General features: G+C 31.9%; 1 protein-coding gene across 5 annotated transcripts in view; it reads right to left on the bottom strand.

The window, feature by feature from the left end:
* Positions 1-8,158: 8,158 nt before the first annotated feature.
* The window catches only part of mmd (disintegrin and metalloproteinase domain-containing protein mind-meld), a 575,647-nt gene continuing 556,909 nt past the window's right edge, over positions 8,159-26,896 (bottom strand). For 2 of the 5 annotated variants that reach the window (XM_075298297.1, XM_075298299.1), the window contains exons 24-25: positions 9,095-9,156; positions 8,159-8,737 (exon numbers count right to left, since the gene is read on the bottom strand). In XM_075298297.1, coding sequence (XP_075154412.1) covers positions 9,141-9,156 — 16 coding nt within the window. In that variant the 3' untranslated portion in view covers positions 8,159-8,737; positions 9,095-9,140. The other 3 variants (XM_075298298.1, XM_075298300.1, XM_075298295.1) reach the window with 2 other exon arrangements.

The following is a 26,896-nucleotide window of genomic DNA, read 5'->3' as shown; positions in this document are numbered from 1 at the left end:
ATTTGCATAAAAAGGGTGTTGTTTGTACAGCATTGTACAAAATTTGGCGTTTTTTTCAAAAGAACAAAGGAAAGAAAACGAAATTAAGGACAACTTGAAAATCGTTCATTTGCAGACGAAAAAGTACCATCTACGGTGTGCAGACAAACTACAGCGCTGTGAATAAACTTGAGACATCTATGCTTCTATATATTTTTTGGTGTATGATTCAGTGATGATATATGATGTTGACGAAAAAGTACTAAAATGTGTTACAAAAGTACTTTTCAAAGCCAAAAAGTGCTAAAATTACATAATATCAAATTTAAAGACTATTGGAAATGTATACGTATGTATATTTAAATCTAGACCGATTTTGACAATTTTTTTGGAGTTTCTAAAAAAATCTTATTTTGCAAAATTTTATTTCTATAGAAAATTTTGTAAAAATTTTATTTCTATAGAAAATTTTGTAAAAATTTTATTTCTACAGAAAATTTCTTAAAAACTTTATTTTTAACATGACGAAATTGAACCAAAAATTTACAAACCCTTGTCATACATTGCCGGATTCACAGAAAGATTTAAATCATCAAATATGTTTAATGAGGACAAATTTTAAATTGCACAAAGGACTCACAATCTATATATATATAAAATTCAATCTATGTTTGTTTATTTGTTTGATTGTTTGTATGTTCCGAGTTGGCTCCGAAACGGCTGAACCGATTTACTTGAAACGTTCAGAGGTCGTAAGGGGCGTTCATGTGGTGAAAATAGCGTACCTCATTTTTTGACACCTGGTCGCGGAGGGGGACCTCCCCTTTGTCGGACTTTTTGAAAATTGGACCAAAGTTGACCGATTTGCTTGAAATTTTCATTGAAGGTTGGGGTTGGTATCTAGACAAAGATCCACTACTTTTTATTTCGATATTTAGTGGTGGAGGGGGACGGGGAGGGGGACCTCCCCCTTGCCCTACTTTTTGAAACTTGGAACAAAATTATGCGATTTGCTTGAAATTTTCATTGAATGTTGGGGTTGGCATCTAGACAAAAATCAGCTACATCACCCACCACCACCCTTTTGCCCTACTTTTTTGTGAAAGGACAGTGAAAACAAAACTAAACTTCCCGACTAAAATTTTACGGGAAAAATGGGTGAGGTTATGAAATTTATATCAGGTTCCTGATTTGTTAATAAAAATAAAATGACATAGGGAGACATCCGCTTCTCTTAAGTATATACAGAGAAACAATTAAACTTTACCGAGTTACTTGAAATTTACAGAGGACTGGGGAGAGATTACGATATTAATAGTTGATACCTGATTTTGCGATATTTGGACGGAAGAGAGACCGCCCCTTTAGGCTAATAAATTTCTTGACATTTTCTGGGACGTTTACAAAAGATACGCTACATCACTTTTCGATATTTGGTCGGGGAGGAGGTCCTCCTCTAAAGCTGCGAAAAAAAATTTTTTTTAAGTTTTCTTGAAATTTACAAAGGCAGTGGGGGAGGGTTATGAACGAAGAGGCAACCTTCCTTTCCCCACACTTGAAGGAAAGTTTCATGAAATTTCACTACGGTGTTTGTCGGTATTGTATCGGGGAAAGTGACGTCCCTTTAAAACAATAGAGCAAATTTTAAACATCTCCGATCTACTTGAAATTTACAGGGAACGTGGGAGGAGGTGATTAAATTAATGCATGATTTTTAAATTAGTATATGATTTTTCGATATCTGGTTGGCGAAGGGGAAAAGTGAAATAAACTTAGTCGATGTACTTCGATAGAATTTATAGGGACCATTGAGTAGTTGTGAAATTAATATAGGGTACGTGATAGTCCGATATCAGGTCCGAGTGGAGCGGGAGAGGATTCCCTTTTGTCCGTTTTTTTTTTTTCTTAAATTGAAAGTACATAATTTTATGATTTTTGCACAGGCTTCTGCCAGACTTATTTTTAGTAAAGAACTTAAATTTAAATGAAATTGACAACCAACGTAGAGGGTGCATTATTTTCCAACATTTTAGCAAAGCTAATGTGGTAAAATTTTTTACTACTTTTGCTTTTTCCTATTTATTGGATGGGAAACAGTAATTCTTTGCATGTTATTATAATATAGTGCTTAATTTTTAGATATGTTGAGGAGAAGGATACCTTTCCTTGACAAACCACACTTAAAATTCACAAGAAATATAGAAGATTGTTCAACTACCTGAATACAGAACATTATTTAAAAATTTTGGAGGAAAGGGTACACACTCTCCCCGACATTTTTTAAGACGAACCGTTTTACATATGCATATCCGCCGTATTTGTACCTATAGACGAAAAAGCAATTAGTCCGATTTGTTTGAAAGAATTCAAATCTTTTCGAATTTGTTTTCAGCACGAAGGATATGGTTGACTAAGTTAACGCAAAATGTTCCTACAAATACGCTTCGGAAGGCGCAGCGAAGCGGGCCGGGTTATGCTAGTAATGTAAATAAATTCTTCAGTAAGACAAAATCCAAAATCAACAAAGATATGTCGAACGTAGTATATAAGATAAAATGCGATGGGAAAGAATCGGATACTTGCCAAAAATATACGTTGGTACAACAAAAACCAAAATTAAAAACTGAATCTCAGGGCATAAATCTGATCAGAAAGTCACTGACAAGCCCTTGGAGCAAAAGACGGCTCTTGCAGCACATTGCACCCTAACAGGACATAAGCCAAATCTTAAGGACGTAGATATTTTGACGCAAGAAAACAACTACACACAAAAAAATAACTGTAAATAAATATTAACAACTTTATTTGTATGTAGAATCTGCTTATGCTCAACAAATTTGTCTATTGAACATGAGGCATTTGTTGTTGAAATGTGTTTGTAGATGCTTCACAGAGGAAATAATAGAAATATTCTGAATTTTCAACAAATTGCTTTGTTGTGAAAATAGTTGACTGCTATCGATATGAAAACAAAAACAAAAATACAAGACTGGTTACGCGCACATCGCTGAGAATATGTACGAAAGCTAAAAGAAGTATGCGGAGAATACCGTTAGAACAAACCGTGTATGAGCACATGCACGTGTATGATAGCAAGCAAAGAGCTCACTCATCAGAGAATACAGAAAGACATTTATAAATGTCTGTGAAAAATGTATATTTTTCAATATGGTAGTTTCTTAAATGTGTTTTTGTATGAGATAAATAATAAAACCATATTAATATCGGGATTAACAATTCTAATTAACTAGAATATATAGCACTGGGCAAAAAGTTGTCAAAATGCTTGCTAGACCCGGGATTACTCAAAATTGTCAAACATTTACAAAACTGAGTATAGGATTTTCGACACAAAAATGTTACATGTTCCCCGTCCAAAAATAACATTTTGGTCATATTCCTTCTCTGTGTGTACTTAACAAAATATCTCCAAAATTGTTCCGGCAATTTTGCAATTATGGTGCAATTCATAGCAAAATTCTGTCAATTTTAATTTCAATTTAATTTTTTATCAATACACCAATAAATTTGTTACAGGTCATTGATAGACTCCAACAAACCACAAACAATTTTTTTCGTTCAAATTCAAAAATATTATTTGAGGATTAAACGTAACGTTCTATAACAAATATTTTGTACTGTTGGATGCTCAACAAATTACTTACAAATTATGTTATTGAGAACACAAATTATTTGTAGCCTGCTGATGGTAACGATTGCTAACAACTTTTTTGTAATAATGGTTATTAAAAGTACAAATTAGTTTGTTGCAGGAAAATTAACAAATTTTGTTATAGGTTTTCCAACAAAAGTTATTGGTTCTCAAACTTATTTTTATCTGTGTATAAAAGGAGATTTACACTGGAGATGCTACATATTATCATAGACCAATTAAATATAAATACATAGCTTGACAATTCACCATGGTTCTGTTTATTTGCAGTGCGCAGTCAAGTGACTCAATTTCTTTTTGGAAAAACGAGAATTACCGTACAAATCAGTCAATTACAAAAAAGGTGTGGATGTATAGAATTTTAAATGTTTTTTCAATATTTGGTGTTTCATCAAAAGAACAAAGTAAACAAAACAAATTAAAGCAATGGCGCCCGAGCAGGGACTTGAAGAGAGAGAATAAATGACGAATCACAGAGCGTTTTAGGTTTTTGATTTCAATCAAGGGAAGTTGTGAAACACTGTATTTTTTTGAAATGAGCACCACTTTGAGGCTAGATGGAAATGGGAAAGTGGAAGACCTGCGAAAGCGGTTCGCGGAATTTTTGAGGGCGGAACATGATTCCGACACCTTGCGACGACTAATGGACCTCCAAGCGAAACATGATAGTACCAGCAGTTTAACCATTCCGGGCCGTAATTCGGCACCCACTCCAGTCATTGGCGGTACTCAAGTTGTGACAAAATCACCGGTAAAAGCGGAAGGCTCGACTGCAATGTCAGGGAGCGGTGGAAACAGTCAGTCGGACGTACCCCAACTAGTGGACATTATTGATATAGTCCGCAAAGGGGGGGGTGAAATATGAAGGAGCGGGAGACCCGTTAGAATTTATAGAACGGGTGGAGGAATTGGCAGTTGGGCAGTCAAATAATGTAAGCGGTAAAGTAGTGGGTGGAGTTAAGCTCCCAGTAGATTATTTGAGTGGAGTTGAGCTCCCATTTGGGTAGTAAAGTGGAGTTAAGCTCCCAGTGGCTTCAGAAGGTGGAGTTGAGCTCCCAGTGGGGTAAAAGAGGAGTAGACCTCCCAGTGGTGTCAGAAGGTGGAGTTAAGCTCCCAGTGGGGTAAAAGAGGAGTTAACCTCCCAGTGGGGTAAAAGAGGAATTAACCTCCCAGTGGGGTATAAAGTGGAGTTAAGCTCCCAGTAGCGTCAGAAGGTGGAGTTGAGCTCCCAGTGGGGTAAAAGAGGAGTTAACCTCCCAGTAGCGTCAGAAGGTGGCGTTGAGCTCCCAGTGGGGTAAAAGAGGAGTTAACCTCCCAGTGGGGTAAAAGAGGAGTTAACCTCCCAGTGGGGTATAAAGTGGAGTTAAGCTCCCAGTGGCGTAAAAGAGGAGTTAACCTCCCAGTAGCGTCAGAAGGTGGCGTTGAGCTCCCAGTGGGGTAAAAGAGGAGTTAACCTCCCAGTAGCGTCAGAAGATGGAGTTGAGCTCCCAGTGGGGTAAAAGAGGAGTTGAGCTCCCAGTGGCGTCAGAAGGTTGAGTTAAGCTCCCAGTGGGGTAAAAAGAGGAGTTGAGCTCCCAGTGGGGTAACAGAGGAGTTAAGCTCCCCGTGGGCCGTATAGAGGAGTTAAGCTTCCAGTGGCGCTCCTAGAGGGTGAGCAGTCGTAGTGTAGGAGGAGAACCTTTCCCTTCCCGATCCCCAGAGGAAGACACAACCAGCACTCTATATAGAGTAATTGTGATGAAAAAGTACCAAATGGCTCGCGGTCGTGCGATAGACCAATTCAGGTATTGACATCTCAAGTGAATTCACAGTGCTGTTGTTTGTCTGCATACCGTAAAGGGCTCTTTTACGTCTGCAATTGCGTGATTTTTTAATGTGGCTTTACAATTTAAGCAAACAATTTAATTTGTTTTCTTTCCTTTGTAAAAGCTTATAAAATTCTATCCATCCACACCTTTTTTATACCCACCACCATAGAATGGTGACGGGGGTATAATAAGTTTGTCATTCCGTTTGTAACACATCGAAATATCGATTTCCGACTATATAAAGTATATATATATTCTTGATCAGGGAGAAATTCTAGGACGATATAACGATGTCCGTCTGCCTGTCTGTCTGTCTGTTGTAATCACGCTACAGTCTTCAATAATGAAGCAATCGTGCTGAAATTTTGCACAAACTCGTCTTTTGTCTGCAGGCAGGTCAAGTTCGAAAATGGGCTATATCGGTCCAGGTTTTGATATAGTCCCCATATAAACCGACCTCCCGATTTGGGGTCTTGGGCTTATAGAAATCGTAGTTTTTATCCAATTTGCCTGATTTTTAAAATCTAGAGGTATTTTAGGACCATAAAGAGGTGTGCCAAAAATGGTGAGTATCGGTCAATGTTTTGGTATAGCCCCCATATAGACCGATCTCCCGATCTCCCACACTTACAAAAGATGTTAACGATTCCTCTAAAACTCGAACAAAAATGGTTCTTATAAATCCAGAATCTGATATAGTCCTCATAGGTGAAATCCTTAAATTTATCTTCGGGAAGTGTCCTCAAGTTCTCAAGCCCTCCTGACATTTCAAAGGAAACCCTAATATTTGGTTCATGGTGGTGGGTATTTAAGATTCGGCCCGGCCGAACTTACTGCTGTATATACTTGTTGTAATACAAATTGACTGATTTGTATGGTAATTCTCGTTTTCCAAAAAGAAATTGAGTCACTTGACTGCGCACTTCAAATAAACAAAACCATGATGAATTATCAGTATGTCTGTATTTTTAATTGGACTATGGTCGTGCCACGGTGCTTTTATCAATCGAAATCTATCAAAAAAGCACAAAAATTTCAACTTTATCAACCCTGTTATGATTATGATTATGATTAAAAACAATGAATCACAATAACAATTTAGTTCGGTTACTTGCTGTGACGTTGGTGTCCGAGTGTTGTAGTTGATACTACCATCTATATGTCATATAAAACGACAGCAGTGGCAACAACCATACACGTAAGTTGCAACACTATTTTAAGCGTGGACAAAAACCATTCGAAAGTACTATACTCCTTAGGTGTTTTGCTCTTGAACGTCAAGATGTCGCTATAGTATCGCATTAAATTTGACTTTTTGTAATCAGAGAAGTTGCAAGTGGCCTTTACGAAGTACGGGGTCCTCAGGGACCTTGCTATTTTTAATATCCTCCTCCAGGGGATATACTAAGTTTATATTCCGTTTGAAACATATCGAAATATTGGTCTCAGACCTCACAACAAATATGTATTCTGGGTCGTGGTGAAATTCTAAGTCGATCAATCACGCTAACTTCCGAACGAAACAAGCTATCAACTTCAAACTATGTACATGTTGTTATTTATGTAGGTCAGATGCTATTGCAAATTGACCATATAGGACCATTTATAGGTATGGCCAACATATAAACCGACCGCTTGGTAGAGCAAATTTCATCCGATTCGTTAGGTTGTGCATCAAAAACGTGCAAAAATCGGTTCATATCATAAATATACACTCAAAAAAAAAAAAAAAAAAAAGTGAAATCTCTATTTCACTAAAGCCAATTTAACTTTATTTTAGTTCATGGAATTATTATGTTTGGAGAAAGTTTCCTTTACTCGAATAATTTTTTGTTTACGTTAGTTAAATTAACTAAAACCGAGGAAAAAAACAAACTCAAATGAAGCATAATGATTAACTAAATTCGTACCTTAAGGTGGGTACTATGTTCGAGTTTTTCACCAAAACACTAAATTAAAAGTGCAAAAATGTATATGAAGACGATAACATTTTTATCAAGTCTCTTCAAATTATCAATACAATCCATTGTATTGATTGCCAACCATTTAATATTTCGAAATTAATTGATTAAAAAAAGTAACCGTGAAAATAAGCTGGGTTTCAGCTTGAAAACTGAACATAGTACTCAGCGTTACACAAAATAGTTCAGAATTTCTTTAAATTTGTAAATTTTACCAAAAATGCGCCCATCATGAACTTCGTATGTCACTAAAGACGTTCTTGCAATTTGAACCCCAAATTTTTCCTTCAAACTACAAAGTTTTCTTTAACAAGTGAAAAAACTTAGTTATGTCTAATAAACCGACCCTATATATAAACCGATCGATCCGGTTGAAATCTCGCCCTCTAATTGGTTGCTGAGACTCAGTTTCTTCGTCTTCACCACCCTCGGCATCGCTAATTTCTTCAATTTTTTCGTTTCAGAAATGCGTTCAATTAATTAAAAAGTGAAAAGACAGTGCATTTACTGACGAACTGAATAGAAACTAAAATATTGATCGGATCGCTTTGAAAAATATTTCAACCGGTTCTAGATAATATTTCCCTGGAATACATGTGGGAGTTGGTTACACTTCCCTTGGAACATCAAGGTGTAATTTCAGTTTGAAAATGAGAAAGGTCCCCAGGGCCTTCTCATCCGTGTCTCTACCAGTATTGAAGTGGTGGCAATTACCTCAGAAATAAAACAAATTAAAGTATACTATTTTTGATATTTCATAAATTATGGAATACAATCTTTATTATTCATTTTGCATTATTATTAAAATCTAAAAACTTACAATTAAAATTTGTGTTGAAATTGTGTTTGTTTCGTTTGTTTGTTTTTTTTTTCTTTTTACAAAAAGTGTCGATTAGTGCTACATTGATGCGAGTAGTCATTTTATTGCTGCGCATTTTCTGATTTCCATTTGATTCTTAGTCTTAATAATAAAATTCGCTAAAAAATATACAACAACAAAAAATAATGGTTAATACAAAATAGAGATAAGAACATAAACATATAAAGAATATCATCAAATAACAGAATACAATAAACATTCCTAGAAAGGTTTTAGAATTTTAGCACCCAAAACTTGAGCAGTGAGTGAGTGAGTGTTTTGCTTGATTGATAGATTGGGTCCGCCGTAACTTCATCCTGCAAATATCCGCATCTTCGTGATCATGGTTCATCTTAATAAGCTCGACCTGGACAGATCTGAGTACAACCAACCAAATATGTATTTACAGCTGCCTTCAAATCCCATTGGTATCGAGGGTCTATCTTAACGATAGTATCTGGAAAAATCAATAGGCACAAATTAGCGTTTAAAACGAATGGCAGAGGGGGCAAGGAGTAGACACAGCAGTGCTATACTGCAAAAGAAAGCAACACAACTTTGTTGTGTCAAGCGAATATTCTGATCAACAACAAAACAAAAAGTGGCGGCAGAACTTAAAAAAAAAAACAGAAAACATAAAACTGTGTCTGACGTTAGAACGGTACTGAAATCCAGAAAGCATTTCCAAATATTCACAAAAGTTTGGCAATCAATGAGTATGAATGATACGAGTATATATTTAAGTTTATCTGAGGGGGTTTGAGGGAAGTTTAGCAGGGATGGCACTTAATATGGAAGGTCTAGAGAGTATCACCTTCGACTCTGAGGTCACAATTTGGTTAAACGACGACGGCCTTAACCTACATGTGAGCTAACCTGTAAAGAGATAAAAAAGAGAGAGATGGAAAGTAAAATGGAGAACAAAGAGAGACATTAAATGCTGTTGAGAGATGAATGTTAGAAGCTGTGTTGTGAGAAAGATGCTCATATATTTACTCGACATTCAGCAAATGATGATCGTATGATTCATTTTCACATCGAAAGCTTACCAATGGACGCATGCGCATGAATGTTTTGAGGCGGGACTAAATTACATGGAATGCATTGCGATTCACAGACAGGCCAATGCTCAAGAGATTCTGCTGTCGTGCAGGCGGCAGTGAGTCAGAACTATTAAGTTCTCCTTGAATTCAATGCTGCAGCAAGAAAAGAGCATAAGATTTTATTTAAATCCTAATTCAAACACACTTCAGTGGACTTAACTCAAACTCTTACTGGATATGAGAGGCAGCATAACCAAGCGGGAAACTACTTTTATTTTTATTTCTTTTATTTTTTTGTTTTTTTCATTTAATTGCAAAATAAAATATTAACTTTCAAAGATTAGTATGTAGTATTCAATGTATATTAAATATATTCACTAAATATAAAAACTATTGCTCTCTTCACTATCTATTTAAATTTATGTTAAAATTAATTCTTTATATATTGTATTATAAACATTGAAAAAAATTGTAAAATTTTGGTTACTAAAAACATTTTACGTATGGTTCTTTTATACCCAGGGGTTGATTATCTATATTGATGATCTATTCTAAAATTTGTTTAAAGTATACGAATTTTTCCGCGTTTCACCGTATTAGTAATATGAAATCAAAAAATCCCAACACCTTTATTCAATTGAGTAAAAGAAGTAGAATTTGGAAATTTACACCTTTAGATATCTAATTTCAAGCAAATCACATAAAAACTATTGGTTCTAGAAGCCTCAAACCCCAATTCCGATTCGGTTTCGGTTGGTTTATATAGGTAATATATCAATCCATTTACCGCATCTTCGAACTTTACTATCTGGACGATAGTGCTATTATTGAAGGATGTAGTGTGATTACAAAAGGCAGACTGAAGGAGATTGTTATATCGCCTCAGAGTTTCCCCTGATCAGTAATCGATATTTCGATGTGTTACAAACGGAATATGATACCCGTCGGGATATGATATGATACCCGTCGGGATATGATCACAATGCTCTTTCTGGTCCATCTACACGGACGAAAAAGACTGTTTTTCATATGTTTGGGTGTAAAAATTGTATGTTGGGAACTCCCATTTTTAGTATATTGCTATCATAACATGTTGGGGACATATATGTTAATATGTTAGAACATAACAGGTTGGCTAATAAGTCCCCGGTCTAACAAAGAAAAACACCTTTTTTTTGTCAAAATGAGTTTTTATTATTCAACATAGTTCCCTTCAAGAGCGATACAACGATTATAACGACCTTCCACTTTTTTGATACCATTTTGGTAGTACTCCTTCGGCTTTGCCTCAAAATAGGCCTCAGATTCGGCGATCACTGCAGCCAAATGTTTTCCCTGCGAGTATCCTTTTGAGGTCTGAGAACAAGAAAAAGTCGCTGGGGCCAGATCTGGAGAATACGGTGGGTGGGGAAGCAATTCGAAGCACAATTCATGCCATCGTTCTCAATGACTTGTGGCACGGTGCGTTGTCTTGGTGGAACAACACTTTTTTTCTTCTTCATATGGGGTCGTTTTGCCGCGATTTCGACCTTCAAACGCTCCAATAACGCCATATAATAGTCACTGTTGATGGTTTTTCCCTTCTCAAGATAATCGATGGAAATTACTTTGCCAGCGTACTTTTGAGTCTTTCCACGCTTCGGAGACGGTTCACCGGTCGCTGTGGACTCAGCCGACTGTCGATTGGACTCAGGAGTGTAGTGATGGAGCCATGTTTCATCCGTTGTAATGGCAAGATGCCAAATCCGACCAAAACAGTACGGAACAACCGTGTTTCTTCAGGAAAGGCAGCAGACGTTTATTCAAACACTCTTTCACGTAAATTTCTTGGTTGACAGTCCCGGAAGCTATGAAAATGCTGCTTTTCAAGCCACAGGTACAGATGGCTTGCCAAACCAGATATTTCTTTGCGAACTTTGACAATTTTATGTGCTTGAAAATATCTGCTACCTTTCCCCTTCCTTTTGCCGTATAAAACTCCTGTCCCGGAAGCTGATTGTAGTTGGCTTTGACGTAGGTTTCGTCGTCCATTACCACGCAGTCAAGCTTCGTCAGCATCGTCGTGTACAGCCTCCGGGATCGCGCTTTGGCCGTCGTATTTTGTTTATCATCGCGATTTGGAGTCACTACCTTCTTGTAAGTCGATAGTCCGGCTCGTTTTTTGGCTCGATGCACGGTTGTAGACGATACACCCAGTTATTTGCGGCATCTCGGAGAGAGAGGTTAGGGTTTCGCTTGAAACTACCGGTTTTCGATTTCCCCCCGATCCAGACTTCCTGGCTGTCGACAAACGTTCCCCAAACACTTTAATTACATTTGTAACGGTTGATTTGGCAACTTTTAGCGATTTTGCCAGCTTTGCGTGCGAGTAGCTCGGATTTTCGCGATGCGACAGCAAAATTTTGATACGCTGCTCTTCTTGCTTGGACGGCATTTTGACTACTGAAGAGTGAACTCCAAAATCAAAATAGGAGCAACATTCTACACACACCCCTTCAAAATGAGGGGTGTTCAGGTTTTTTAAATGCAAAATGGAAAGAAATACGTCAAGTTTATATTGACCAAATTTTCATTCTTTAATTCGGCAAATTAACGGCATAGAACCTCCATTATGCATCAGCGTCATTGAAAATTTGGACCATCGGATGAAGGTGGTCGCGGCGCCCATTTGGCCGATATTTTGTTTCATACATAATTGAATAATACCAATATATCATAATAAAATAAAATTACAATAATTTCCTAAATATTCAAAATCAACATCGGCTCTTGACATTTTAACCACCCTTTATGAGAGAAGCACAACGATATCATCAAAAAATTTTGTAGCCTCTAGTATACATACTTGAACTAAATGAGACTATTTTAGCTGTAGTACTCATAATTCGAGCCTCAATTTCATGTAAAAGACAGAAGTTCACCAATGTGGTATCACAATGGACTGATTAGTCTAAGTGAGCCTGATACATCGAGCTGCCACCTAACCTAAACTTCATGTAAAAGTAATGAATTTATTATCACTACACCGTTACATAAATTGATCCGCATCTATGATCTTAAAGGAAAAAAACTCCTCTTGTCTAAAATTTAGTTCCGTGTACTTCATGAACATAATTAAATTTTAAGAAAGGCCGATTGCAATTTTTATTTCTTCATTGTAGATTTTCTATTGTTCCTGTTACACAAAAACCTATATTATTTGAATATTTTCCACAATTTCGATTTTTAAAAGACTTGGAGAAGGTACTTCTAGAACGACAAAATTAGTTTATGACTTGATTTTATTTTATTGCTATAAACTATATATATATATATAAATTGATTTCTTCTTCTTACTTGGGGGTGTGGTGGCAAGCAATATATGAAATTACTAAGCTACTATTCCATTCAAAAAAATGAAGATAATGGACGGGTACTATGGGTACTAGTGGCAGAGAATGATACCTATAGGTTACAATGAAGATTTTCTCACAAGCATTGATGGAATTAAATAAAACAACAGGCATTTAAAATTTTCATTTTTTTCCATGTGTATTTTTTTCGTTTTTTTGTCTTTTCAAAAAAATGTTATTTTTCAGTGTTCATTCAAAATTTAGTTTAGTTTTCGTATCAATTGTGTGTGTGAGTTTGTTCTTTTTTTATTTTTATTATTTTTTTAACCAATTAGCTTCTGTTTTTGTTTCTTACAATAATAATTTTTGTTGTTGTTTTATTTTTTGTTTTAATTTAATTTATTTATTTCAATAATTAATTTAACTAAAATTAAATCAATGAATTTCCATTTAATTCATTACGGTTTTTTCGTCTAAATACTAAAGTGTGTCTGTGTGTGTGTGTTGGTTTTTTCTTTTGGTTTTTAGTTTAAGAACTTTTTGCAAACACATTCATTTCATTATTTTAATTTGTTTTTGTTTTGTCTTAATATCGTTTTTCAATGTTGTTTTGTTTGTATTTGTTGCTGTTTTATTGGTTTATTTTTTGTTTGTTTTACTATTATTGTTAATTATATAATTATGGGTTTGTCTTTTTGTTTTCATGTTTGGTTTTGTTGTAGTTTTTGTTTTTTTTTTTTAGTAATTAATTTATATTTTTTTTATATGTATTCATTATCATTATTATTTTTTTATAATTAATCATAAAAGTCACAACAGTATGCAGTTCTTTTTATTATTATTATTATTTTAAATTAATTATATTTAAATGTTTATATCGTGAGAGAGATAGGTGTGATTGAGTGTGTTCGATCGAGTGTTAGTGTATTTTGTGGGCTGATAGGATTCATGAGTTTGCTTTCTTCTGCTTCTTCTTATTCTTCTTGATTTTCTAATGGTGTTAGTAAATGTGGTTTTTATTGTTTACACTCTCATTTTCTCATTAATGGACTAAGTGTGGATTTTTTGTGTGTTTATGAGTGTGCTGGTGTATGTCTGAATGTTTGTGTCTGTGTATGTGTGTTCTTTTTAAAATTAATATTTACATATTTAGCTTACCTCTATTTCCTTTTTCCGTTCTTGGTTTTGTTTTTGTATTGGTTTTTGTTATTTTTTTGTTTTGTTTTTTTGTATTAGTATACCATTTCCTATACAAAGTACAGCTTATAAAGTAATTTTAGAATTTGGGTTTGGTATGTTTACTTTTTCTATAAATCTCCTTCTATTATACCTGCATTTTTCTTTCCCACTTCCTTCCTTGCTTCCTACATCTGGGCTATCTTCATTTCCGGTTGCCTAACATTTTGGGAAATCAAAGTCCTTCGGTTTTCTTCTTTAGAATCTTAAAGTCATTTGAGCACAAAATCTTTGCGGCTATATGAACTGTGGTTATTGCTAGGCATTTATGTATGTCTCTATATGGTCCGTCTGTCTGTCCTTACGATTGGAAATCATTTATTTTAATTGGTTTTATGGTAATGCAAAATGCATATTATCTTCTTCTTCTTCTTCCTGTTGTTTTGGTTGCTGTTGTAGTTATTCGATTACGAGTGTCACATAACTATTTAGTAGGGATTATTGTTCGTTATTTGAGTGTGTTTTTTTCGTGTGTCTGTGTGTGTGTGTCTATGTTTAAAACATTTTATACATCTATTAGTTTATATGCTTAGTGTATTAATTTTTGTTTTTGTTTTATTTATTTTGGAACAGTTCATATTGCCCATTGCTCCTATCTTGTTTTTTGTTTTTTTTTTTGTTTTGTACAATTCACAATTTGGGTTCATGATTGGTTTGTTAAAACCTCTTTTTCTATTTTCAGATTTTATTGTTGGAAAAAAGAACATTTTTATATAGAGATTTGATTGCCCGTTCGGAATTGTGGTGTACGTCTGTTTAAGTGTGTTAGGGTGTTTGGGTCTGTATGTGTGTTTCTCATTTTTGTTTTTTACAAAATACATTTAGTGAATTTCATTTAAACATATTTACATTTGTGTAGGTTTGTATGTGTATTTTATGTGTGTGTGTGTGTGTGTGTGTGTTCAGTGTAATGGATTCTATGTGAGATAAATTCATTAAATTTGTTGCATTTCAGGGGAAAAAAAGTTCACAATTACAAAATTAATTGAACTAACTAACTGTATGTTGATTTAAGATATGTATTAACACCCAAGTGTCATTTTTGTTTAGTTTTTGTTACATAAATGTCGGTATTTACTTTTCATTTGTTTGTATGGGTGTCTTTGTGTGTGTTTGTGTGAATTTGTGAATATATTGTCGTTTTTGTCGATTATAGCCCTTAGGAGTGGTTCTGCTTCATTGGCGAGCTTTCTATTAAATTAAAAATTGTCAATATATTTGTACAGTCGTTTAAATAAATAAAAAAGCAAAACAGGTTTTGTAATCATGGTTTAAATTCGACAATTTGTGCTTTTCGAACATTGCAGAAAAAAAGAAACTACCTATTGCTTGCAAATAAGTGGACAGAAAATGTGAAAAAATAAATTTGTTTCGGATAAAAAAGCATAACATAACAAACGGTTGTTATGTGGCATTTAAAGTTGAACTATTTTAAAAATTATTATTAATTAGAAATATTGTAATAGCTCATTCACATTAGGCTCGAAATCTACTAAAAGTGGATTTGAAAGCCTTTTTTTATAAGGTAAATGACAGTTGAAATCTAGTTAAAGTGGATTTTGAAAGTGTAATGTGTAGGTTATTCATAAAATATTTTTTTTTTTTTTTTTTAAATTTTATATGTATTTCACTGAGACTTTTGAATTTTTTTTTTACTGACAGTGGCAATTGTTAATATTGCTGTTGCGGCTGAGGCAAAGATCATTCATCAGTCATTGCTAAACTGAATAGCTAGTTGTCACTACCAGTGCAATAACATGAAACTGATTTGGCTTGTAAATGTCTAAAACGTTTTCGAAAATTATCAAACAGTTGTGTGTTTGATAATTTTCAAATGTAACAGGCCAATACAACATCATACATATCATTTCATTTATATATATTACTTTTTCGTATTTGTTCATTTTGCATCTACCAATTTATGTTAATTTATTTCTAATGCTAAATTTCAATAACAGAAATCACTCATGTTAATAAACAAAACTCATAACAGCGTTAAGTAGTCATTGCTATGCTAGTGATAAGTTACAACAACAAAAGCATTAACTCTTGCTCTCATTAGTAATGTTAGATCGCTTTTGGTAATCACTTATACAAATTATAACTGTTTTTCTTATTCTCAATTGTAATTTTTTTGTATCAATCTCAAATACTCAACTCATTTGACCAATCACTACACTGTTAGAAAAATATGTTTTTCATATGTTCCGATATAAACAAAATGTGTTTCGGACACAATTTTGAAACACAATATATTTAAGAGCAAACATGTAATGTTCCTAAATTAACACTAAATGTTTGGGACATCTATGCTAATATGTTAGAATATATTATGTTTGGCGCATGAATGTTTCATAAAAATCATATGTGTGAATGCAAACATATATAAATTTACAAATTTCGACTAAACATACATGAGAGCAGCATTTTATGTATGTGTGGACATGTGTTTTGTTTATCATTTTGGCATTATGGGCACAATTTTTTTCTTGGTTCGTTAAAAGAAATCAGGGGTCTTCATAAAAATAACGAAAGACTTGAGACAGTAAAATGAAATAAGGAGGAAATAGAGAAAAAATACACAGTAAAATGTATGAAACAAAGTTTAGTTCCTCTTTATTACTAAGTAGTGCACGAGGAGTTGACGGACACCTTCAAATATAAAAGCGGGCATTAAGTTCGAGTTTTGCAGCTAAAACAATTTAAAAAGTTTATTTTCTTTAAAATGAATTATTAAAGAAAAATAAAAGGCATTTTCGAGCGATGGTGTTAAATGCTAGTAAAAAACTGTTCACACAAAAATTTATGGTTATATTATAAAATTATTTATGTATGTTTATACTCGACTTCACGTTCTTCTTTTGTTAGAGAATTCCTTCCAAAATTTTAAACTTGTATACCAAAAACTGTTTTTTTATTACAAAATTGTAATTTTTGCAATAAAAAAATTAAATTTTATCCAAAAATCAGTCAATTTCGTTTATATCAAGCACTGTTACTGACTATAAATCTCTAATAATCCACATTTCGAAGTTTCATTATAAAAATTTAATATAGTATAAATATAAATGTGTAAATTAAAATAAAACAAAAGGTTTTCGGTCGGAGCAGGGATTGAACCCACGACCCTTTGCATGCAAGGCAGACATGGTAACCACTGCTCCACGTGGCAAACAAATGTATGTTTCTGTTAAATAATGTTATGTTTGCATGGACTCGTGGGCGCTGCAAACTATGCTATATAAATGTAACTTATAACGATAATTATCTACTGGTGACTATAACAGCTACGTAGCCCAGTGGATAGTGTGTTGGCTTACAAAATGTATGGTCCTCGGTTCGATTCTCCGTGCAGGCGAAAATTTAAAAAATTTATAAAAGTGAATAATTTCTTCAACATTATTTGTATTACAGAAAAAGGTGCCAAGAACTAAAATATTTCGTGGAAGTGAAAATTACGAGTATGTTAGGGAATGAGCACAATCGTCTTTGCGAAAAATTCTTCCAAGCATATAATATTTTTGGGCTCAAAATGCTTCCAAACATATAATATGTTCACATAAAACAAACATATTAATTTTTCGGCAGTATCCAATAATATATGTGCTTCCTGCAAAATATGTTTGGAACATATGTTAAAGAAGCGATTTTTTTTGAGGGTGTATGCAAGAAGCATTGAGTGATCCCTACATTGAAATACTCTAGATAACATAAATAATTTGGAGAAAAGCTTAGTGGTAAGATGTAAACAAAAATGTAAATTCATTCTGATCGAGAAATAACAGAATAAAGACGCATTCAAAACGAAAGCGTTTCATTTCAGAAGGAAACTAAAAAAACAAAACATTATTAAAATGTATAATATCGCTAAGACTCAGGAAGTTTAACTACTGTAGCAAGCGATTACTAAGACGGATACCGAGCCTTGTCGCCTTATCCCTGTCTAGGAAATAAAATACAAAATTAAATAAATATAAAATAAAAAAAACACTTTAAGGTGAAACCCTCTAAAGGACCTAGAGGATTTCTTCCTTACACAAAAAAAAAAATTAAAATTGAATTGATGCTATCAAGTTTTTTATTTGTCGTCGTGGGTTACAAACAAAAAAGCTTCAAATATATGCTTAGACTTATTTTTGGATTTTTTTTTTTTAATTAAGAATTGTTTTTTTTTTTTTCTTTAAATTAAGAATTGTTTTTACTTTTAAGTATCTGTTATAAAATGGATTTCTCATCTGACATTTCTTTGTATCTGAATAGCTTAATTAGCATATTGCACAAAAATTAAAAAAAAAAAATGATTTTAATTTAAAAAGCCTAGATTGAAATCTAGTTAGCTTAGTAAAACATAACTTTATTAAAAAGACCACATCTTTGGCTCAATACCAAGGTCAAACATCCAAGAAACCAAGAAAAGAGGTTTCTTGAGTGCACAAGTTTTTAGAAATGATTTAAACTCCATGTAAAAATGGTGATATTATGAGACTTGTAAAATTTCTCTGTAATACTCGTCACTCTGCTATGGCCAGATTACACTGAAAAAACAGTGAACCCACCAGGAAGAAAACTTTTGATTAATTTTAGAAAATTTTGAATAGTTTTAGAAATTTTTAACTAAACAGTATTACAAGCGCTGGCATCACGCCGATATCACAAAAATAAGTAAATATTTTTCGACCAATTCAAGAAAATTTATTAGACATAAATATTCTTTTTTAATTTTTAAAGAAAATTTTGTAGTTTGAAGAAAAAAATTGGAGTTCAAAATTGCAAGAATGTCTTTAGTGACATATGAAGTTCATGATGGACGCTGTTGTAGTAAAATTTACAAATTTAAAGAAATAATGAACTATTTTGTGAGAAGTACGAATTTAGTAAAACTTTTTACTTCATTTGTGTATAATTTTTTCCCGTCTTTTGGTTCATTTAACTAACGTACGCAAAAAATTATTAGAGTAAATGAAACTTTCTCCAAATATAATAATTTCATGAACTAAAATATAGTTAAATTGGCTTTAGTGAAATAGTGAGTTCACTTTTTTTTGAGTGTAGTAAGCATTTCCTTAATTTACGCATACAATTTTATACACTTAAGCCAACAAATCAACTCTTCAATTTGTTATTACACTGAAAAATATTGATCTAATATGAAATATTAAGCAACCTAAATTGTTGATAATAATAAGGAAACATTTCTTTAAACTTTATAAATTTTTTCATTAAATTTAGAACAACACGCATCTTTGAAATTTGCTGGTCTCCGTTAAAGTTCTATGTATTTTAAGTAAGGAAAACTTTCCTTAGAGTAAAGAAAGACATTTTTGATATAAAGACATTTATTTTAAATGAATAAGAAAATTGTGGATTAACGAAAAAAGCTTCAAATATAGGCTAAGACTTATTTTAATGGAGCCTAGATTTAGAGCTAGATAGCTTCCTAAAAATGTTTTCATTGTGGTCCGGAATCAATACCCAAATCCTTAGGGGAGTGTGTGAACGTGATCCATAAATTTTAAATCCAAATAGAAAACATCATAGATGAATTTGTATTTACTCTCAAAAAAAAAAAAAAACATCTGTGCACTCAAAAAAAAGTGAACTCTCTATTTCACTAAAGCCAATTTAACTTTATTTTAGTTCATGGAATTATTATGTTTGGAGAAAGTTTCCTTTACTCTAATAATTTTTTGAGTACGTTAGTTAAATTAACTAAAATCGAGGAAAAAAATATACTCAAATGAAGCATAAAGATTAACTAAATTCGTGTCTTCCACAAAATAGTTCAGAATTTCTTTAAATTTGTAAATTTTACCAAAAATGCGTCCATCATGAACTTCGTATGTCACTAAAGACATTCTTGCAATTTTGAACTCCAAGTTTTTCCTTCAAACTACATAATTTTCTTTAAAAAGTGAAAAAACTTAGTTATGTCTAATAAATTTTCTTGAATTTATGGAAAAATATGTACTTATTTTTATAACATCGGTGTGATGCCTACGTTTGTAATACTGTTTAGTTAAAATTGTCTACAAATATTCAAAATTTTCTAAAATTAACCGAAAGTTTTCTTCCTGGTGGGTTCACTGTTTTTTCAGTGTAAATTGTTGACAATAATAAGGAAACATTTCTTTAAACTTTATAATTTTTTTCATTAAATTTGGAACACTCATCTTTGAAATTTGCTGGTCTTCGTTAAAGTTCTATGTATTTTAAGTAAGGAAAACTTTCCTTAGAGTAAAGAAAAATATTGTGGATTAACGAAAAAACTTCAAATATAGGCTAAGACTATTTTAAATGGAGCCTAGATTTAGAGCTAGATAGCTTCCTAAAAATGTTTTCATTTTGTTCCGGAATCAATACCCAAATCCTTAGGGGAAGGACAAAATCTTTGGATCAAAGAAAAATTTTTAGGATGTGTGAACGTGATCCATAAACATAAACCCAAATAGAAAACGTCATAGATGAATTTGTATTTACTCTCAAAAACAAAAAAAAAAAAAAATAACAAAATAAAATAAAATAAAATAAAAAAACTTTTATGTCACTAAATCCAATTTAACTTTATATTAGTTCATGGAATTAATATGTTTTGCGAACGTAGTCAAATGCACTAAAAGAGAGGAATAATTATACAAAAATGAAGCATAAAAATTTTCTAAATTCATATCTTCCACAAAATAGTTCATAAATTCTTTAAATTTCTAAATTTTACCAATAATGGTCCCATATTGAAATTCGTATGGTACTAAAAATATTTTTGCTATTTTAAAATCCAAATTTTTTCCATAAAGCTACAAAATTTGCTTTAACAAGAGAAAACAAAAACACAAAAAATATGTCTAATAATTTTTTTTTTTGGAATTTTAACCCAAATTTTCCCTCCTGGCAGGTTCATTGTTTTTTGAGTGCAATTTGAATTCTGCTTCATACTTATTCAAAATATTTATTTAAGAGTAAGTTGCTTCATAATACCGTTTTTGTTTCCATGTTTTGAACTTTTTCGTTAAAAGGAATTTCCAAGGAATATCTTCTTCAACTACATTTTGGAAGCTCTTTTTCCCTGGGTAATTTTGTGTATTTGAAGATCTTTTATATCAGTTTACATCTACTATTCGGAAAGCAACGTATTACAATAGAAGACTTACACATAAATCAAAAGTCGCTTAAAAATCAAGTTTTCAAAATTTTGAATATGAAAGTCTGCTTCGTCAAATGTCGAAGAAGCTGACTAAATAGTAATCAGGCACTAGTTGCAATTGCGTATGTGCCACTATCGCATTGGCGATCCTTCTACAAAGTGAGAGCAAATTAAAAAGGTATGGAAGACACACGATTTTCTAACGAAAGCAAATATCTATGGGAATGTCATCTCCCACTCCTGTGTTTGTTCTCTTATTTTCGTTAGTTGGGTGTGTATGCGTGTGTTTGTTTTTGGTCGTTTTGGTGTTTAAGTCTTTGTTGGTGGCTTGTTCATTTTTTGCTTGTTTGTTTGTCTTGCCCTTTTGTTTTTATTGCTGTTGTATGAAAGGTGTTGTGTTTTAGTGTTGTTGTAAATATTGACCATTGGCTTTATTATTGTTGCTCTTGGTTTTATTATTATTATTACAATTAACTGATTAATATTAACAATGATTTTCAATGAATCGTGGGTGATGCGTGGTATGTCTGTCTGCAAGAGATTCGCTGTATGGCAGTGAATGTATATAGGCGTGTTCGTGTATGTGTTCAATACAATTAATTTTGCATTGTTTTTGTAGCTGTTAAACCTTATTGAATTTGTGGTTGAGTTGGTTGTTGTGGTTGTTGCTATTATTGTTAATTGTGTATGCGTATGCGTGTGTGTGGGTGTCCGGTTTTTTGTTGATCATGTGTCAATAAAGTTGAAAATTTGTTGCATTATTAAATTATTTTGTTTTTAATTATCAATGCATTTTGCAACAGAACTTTATGTGCATTACAATTGGTGATGTGTGTTTTTGCGTAATTCTTTCTTTGAATGTCAACTTTAATTTAGTCTCGTTAAGTGTAAGCATGTGTTTGTGAGTGTTTGTTTGTTTTCGGTTTTTTTCCCCTTCTTCAACACCCTGATGTCCTTTGATTTGATGTAAATGAGTCCATTTGGTTTTCATGGAATGCATGTGTGTATTTGTTTTTGCTTTATTGCTATGAAGATGTGAATATTGTTCCGAGTCCATGTTTGCATTATTAATGACATGTGTGTTCAATGTGGCTTCTTGTTGTTTGTGTTTCTCGTGTTTTTTGTTTCTTTTTTAATTTGTTTTCATAGAAATTGACATTTTCAAATTTGTTGTTTGGTTTTTGTTTTTGTGTTGTGTTGTTTGTTGCAGTTTTCAACTTATCTACATTTATATTTTATGGTTGTTTGTGTTTGGTTTTTTTGCTCTTGCAATTAATGTCTATTAAATTGCCTAACAGAACTCTTGAAATTCGAGTCTTTTGTTGGATTTTTGTTTTAGTTTTTTTTTTTGTGGAATTATTTTTTTTTTAATTTTTATTTAAATTTAATACGCTTTGTTTTGTATAAAATTGTTTTATTTTTTTGTTTTCTTTTATTTTCTATGTGCTTTTTAATTTAACTAACTGTATGGATGTAATACCTGTTTTATTATTGTTGACTTAAAAAGTTCACTTAATTTAATTCATTTGTTGTTGTTGTTGTTCATGTTTTGTTATTTAGTATTATTTATTTTTGTTATTTGAGTATCTCATACCATACATGCGTAGGTATGGATCATTGCATACATTTGCATATTGTATATACAACATTGAATTTTCTCATGTAGGGGGAACGAGTACGGAGTTTGTTTGGGGAGGTACATGGACATTTATGGTTAGGTTGTACGTTTGTTTCGTGGTAGGGGAAAATTGGAAAGGATCGTTGAGGGAATTAAAAAGGATTTTCTTTGGACTGGACCATCCATATAATGGAGATCTAGGGGGTAATTTGCAAAATTTCTTTTTTTTAACATATTTACAGTCTTTATGTAAAAGTAACGTTTACGTTTTATAAATTATTCTATTTATCTTTGCATACATTAATATGTTCTTCTTTGCTTTGTTCTATTAGTTTTTTTTTGTTTAAATTTTATTTCTAATTAATTTAAATTTTTCTCATTTCATTCAATTGTAATTACAACTGTCTATCTATGGTTATAGAAAGGGGTTATGGGCGGGGGGACATTGGAGAAATGGTGGGGTTTTTAGTTTTCTTTTTTTTTATAAAGTAATACTGTATGTACATTTATATACATTAAGTAAATGTTCAATATTTTACATTATGACTTTCATAATAGAATTACAGCTTATAAAAGTGAAAGGTTCAAATTGAGAAATATTGTTTTGCAGGGGTAAATTTATATAGAATAAAAAAAAAATATTAATTTCCTCGAACCAAAAATTAGGCCTAAAATATTTATTGTTTTATTAATAATGAATAACATTTGGAAAATTTATTATACAAATGTCAGGTGTGTGTTCCCACAAGGTCCTTAACATACATTAAAATTTTATTAATGCCAGAGTACGAGTATATACATAATATCAGTTTCAAATAAAGCTAATTGTAGGAAATGTAAATAAAAGTTATTTAACTGTAAATACTAAGACTAATAACAATTTAATAGAATGTATAATTTTTATTTGGTTTTTGGTGGTTGGTTAAAAACCCATGTCAATACAATTTCATTTCTTTTGAAATAAATTACAAGGGCATATCTAAACACACCGGGATATTATATTTTTAAAAGTGTTGCTATCTAATAATTTTTTTGTTTAGTTTAATAAAGTGAAAACCGTTTACATAAAATGACGGTAGGTAGAAATGTTCTAGCAGTTTCTTACGAATTTGTTTTTGGAACTATTAAATTGAAATTGGTTTCAGATCTAAATTCGAAAAATAAAGTAAAACAAGAAATTACATAGTTTTTAAGATTTTGTTATTACCTGTATTTGCTTGGTATTGATTCTGAGCCAAGGACGCGAGAAATTACACGTTTGAGACTATTAAATTCAAGCTTTGCGCACTTGATACTAAGACAAGCATATCAATCTATTATTTTTATGTCATCATGAAATATCAAAGTCCCTCAATTCAAATACACCTTCAAGTATAAAATATGTCATTTTTCAAGTAAAAGGCGTCTTAAAAATAAAGTTTTGAAAGACTTTTCCTATTTTTGAACGCTTTTTAGTCTTGTAGTCAAGATGCAAAAATGCAAATGATTTCATTTCAGTTTTCAAAATAAAGTCAAGTTAACCTTAGACCAACAAAATTTTCTATCAAGTAAAGATACCCACCTTAAAGTCAAATCGCCCATCTCTAAGGACAAACCGCTTTCAATAAAAAGTTTATCGACTTTTAGTCAAATAAAAAAATCTATATTAGAGAAATGCGTCTTATAGGAGGCCGAACTGAATATTGTTATTTTTATCCATTTCTCCCAGGAAGATTGTCCGAGAAATCCTGGAAAGTTCCATGCCTCCACTGTTGTCCTTCTGCTTGTTTTCTAAATTTCAATCTAGAACAACATAGAATTCTGAATTGCTAAGAATGTCCGTCTCCAGAAATTCTACTACTTTTAAACAAATAAAAATATAGGCTTGAAAAGTATCCACCGATAGGAAAGCGTTTAAGTTAGTACCCTACGGGAAATGGATCAACCGCAGGACCGGTACAGGGGTAGTCCCTGGTGTGTATGGACACAGTTGTGGTCTAAGCGTATGGAATGGACTGGTCACTTTAACATGGGTTTGTCATTGGCTGGGAAAATTTACACTTTAGGACACAACTTGGACTCATCCCAAAGGACACGTCCTGGAACAACTTAAGGCCTGGTTATGCATCTAAAAATGTGGCGTAACCGTAACATAACGGCAACGTATGTTTTTTTTTTGGCGATTAGGTAACTTGAAAAAAAAAAACGTACCAACAAACTATCAAAAACTGGCAGAAAAAAGATTGTTTTTTACATTTTAAATGAATTTCACGAAAAATATTAATTTCTCATCATCCATTTTAACCGAAAACAACACAATATTTTTTTTTTATATTTTATTGTGTATTTCAATAACCTGCACAACAAGAATTAATTCTTATAATTACAGTACAGGCATTTAGTGTCCAACAATAACATCCTTATATTATTAATTTAAAATTATTAAATTAAAATAAAATAAATTGAACATAAAAAAACAGAAATGAACTTAACTACAACAATTGTTTGTTTGAGTAAAAAAGAAAAAAATGACAAATAAAGTGTATAAATAAATTTAAGAAAAAAAATTAAAATATACATTAAAGTAATAAATTAAATGAGTGAAAAATTAATGAATGAATTAATATCAAAAAAATTAATATATAAAAAGAAAAATGAAGATAATTAACAATTATTAAAAAAATATAAATGAAACTGATTTTGATTTACTATATTTATTGTACATTTGAATAATGATCAAATAAACGTTTTTTAAATTGCATTGTGTTGCTTGTCAGTTGAATGTCATGAGGTAATATATTTCAGAGGCGTACAATACCACATTTTTAATTAAATATATTTTCAGGCTAATCGCATGTTTTTTGATCAGCTGATACGACAACGACACGTAAATTTTTGGTTTTTCTGAATCTTACGACACGCTTACGTTGTGTAAACGTTGGATAATCGTTTGTATGGACTGTCGTATATCAAAAACAAACAGCTGACATGCCACTCTACGCTTACGACCCGTTTTTGGATGCATAACCAGGCCTTTAGTAGGACTATCCCATAGTCCTACTGTATGAAATAGTCTGGGACAAACTTGTAGGACCCTGTTTCCATACGAATCGCACCAGAAAGGAATATGTTGAACAATAAATAATTCTGATAGTTGTATTGTAGTAAAAGTGTGGATTCAAAAAGATTTTAATATCAAGTGAATATAAAAATCAATAAATTATATGACAATTAAAAATGTTGATAAACTGGAGCACTAGTACCAGTCCATTATTGGCAATTTGCACAAATTTCCCGTAGGGCATAAATAAATACAATTTGAAGGCTACAATATACACTGAAAAAAGTGTTCTTCGTTCCAAATATTTTGACGTTCACTTAATGATTTTGTTATTGATTCAGGGCCAAAAAACGTTGGTTATTCAGTACTCTATTTTTATGCACAGAAATATTTTCAATTAAAAAGTTAACTGCAGCTTTTCGAAAAAAAAATAATTCATACAATTAACATTTTAAGTTAACTGGAAACATTAAGCCAAAAAGGTCAATGATTGACATTTTTTAATTTTTAATTAAAAAAATTATGGATACAATTAATTTTTTAATCAAACTCAGAAGACAAAGCCAATTAAACTATATTATAGATTTTATTTAAATTTTTAATAAAAATTTAATTGAACAATCAATTTTTTAATCAAACTAAAAATACAAAAAAGTCAGTTAAGAAAGCGATTGAAAACAGTTATATTTTAAATTTAAAAAATATTGAAATTTGCTAATGCAAATAATTAATTTTTTGACTAAGCCAATTAACATTTTAATTAAACTATAAACATTAAGCCAAAAAGGTCAATGATTGAAATTTTTTTAAATTTTTAATTAAAAAAATTATGGATACAATTAATTTTTTAATCAAACTCAGAAGACTAAGCCAATTAAACTATATTATAGATTTTATTTAAATTTTTAATAAAAATTTAATTGAAACAATCAATTTTTTAATCAAACTAAAAACACAAAAAAGTCAGTTAAGAAAGCGATTGAAAACAGTTACATTTTAAATTAAAAAAATTAATTGAAATTTGCTAATGAAATTAATTAATTTTTTGATCAAGTATTTTTTGATTTCCAATCACACACTGTGATCGATACTATCATTATCGTAATCGAAGACATTTCAATTAAAAGAATAATTCGATCAATAATTTCCTGACTGCTTCAGAAATATGTATTTTCTCTGTAGGCTCTATATAATTTAAATTACGATTTA

Source organism: Haematobia irritans, chromosome 3, assembly GCF_050003625.1.
Source record: "Haematobia irritans isolate KBUSLIRL chromosome 3, ASM5000362v1, whole genome shotgun sequence".
Taxonomy (NCBI): domain Eukaryota; kingdom Metazoa; phylum Arthropoda; class Insecta; order Diptera; family Muscidae; genus Haematobia; species Haematobia irritans.
The sequence above is the reverse complement of the archived record's forward strand: the minus strand, read 5'-3'. Positions and strand labels throughout refer to the sequence as shown.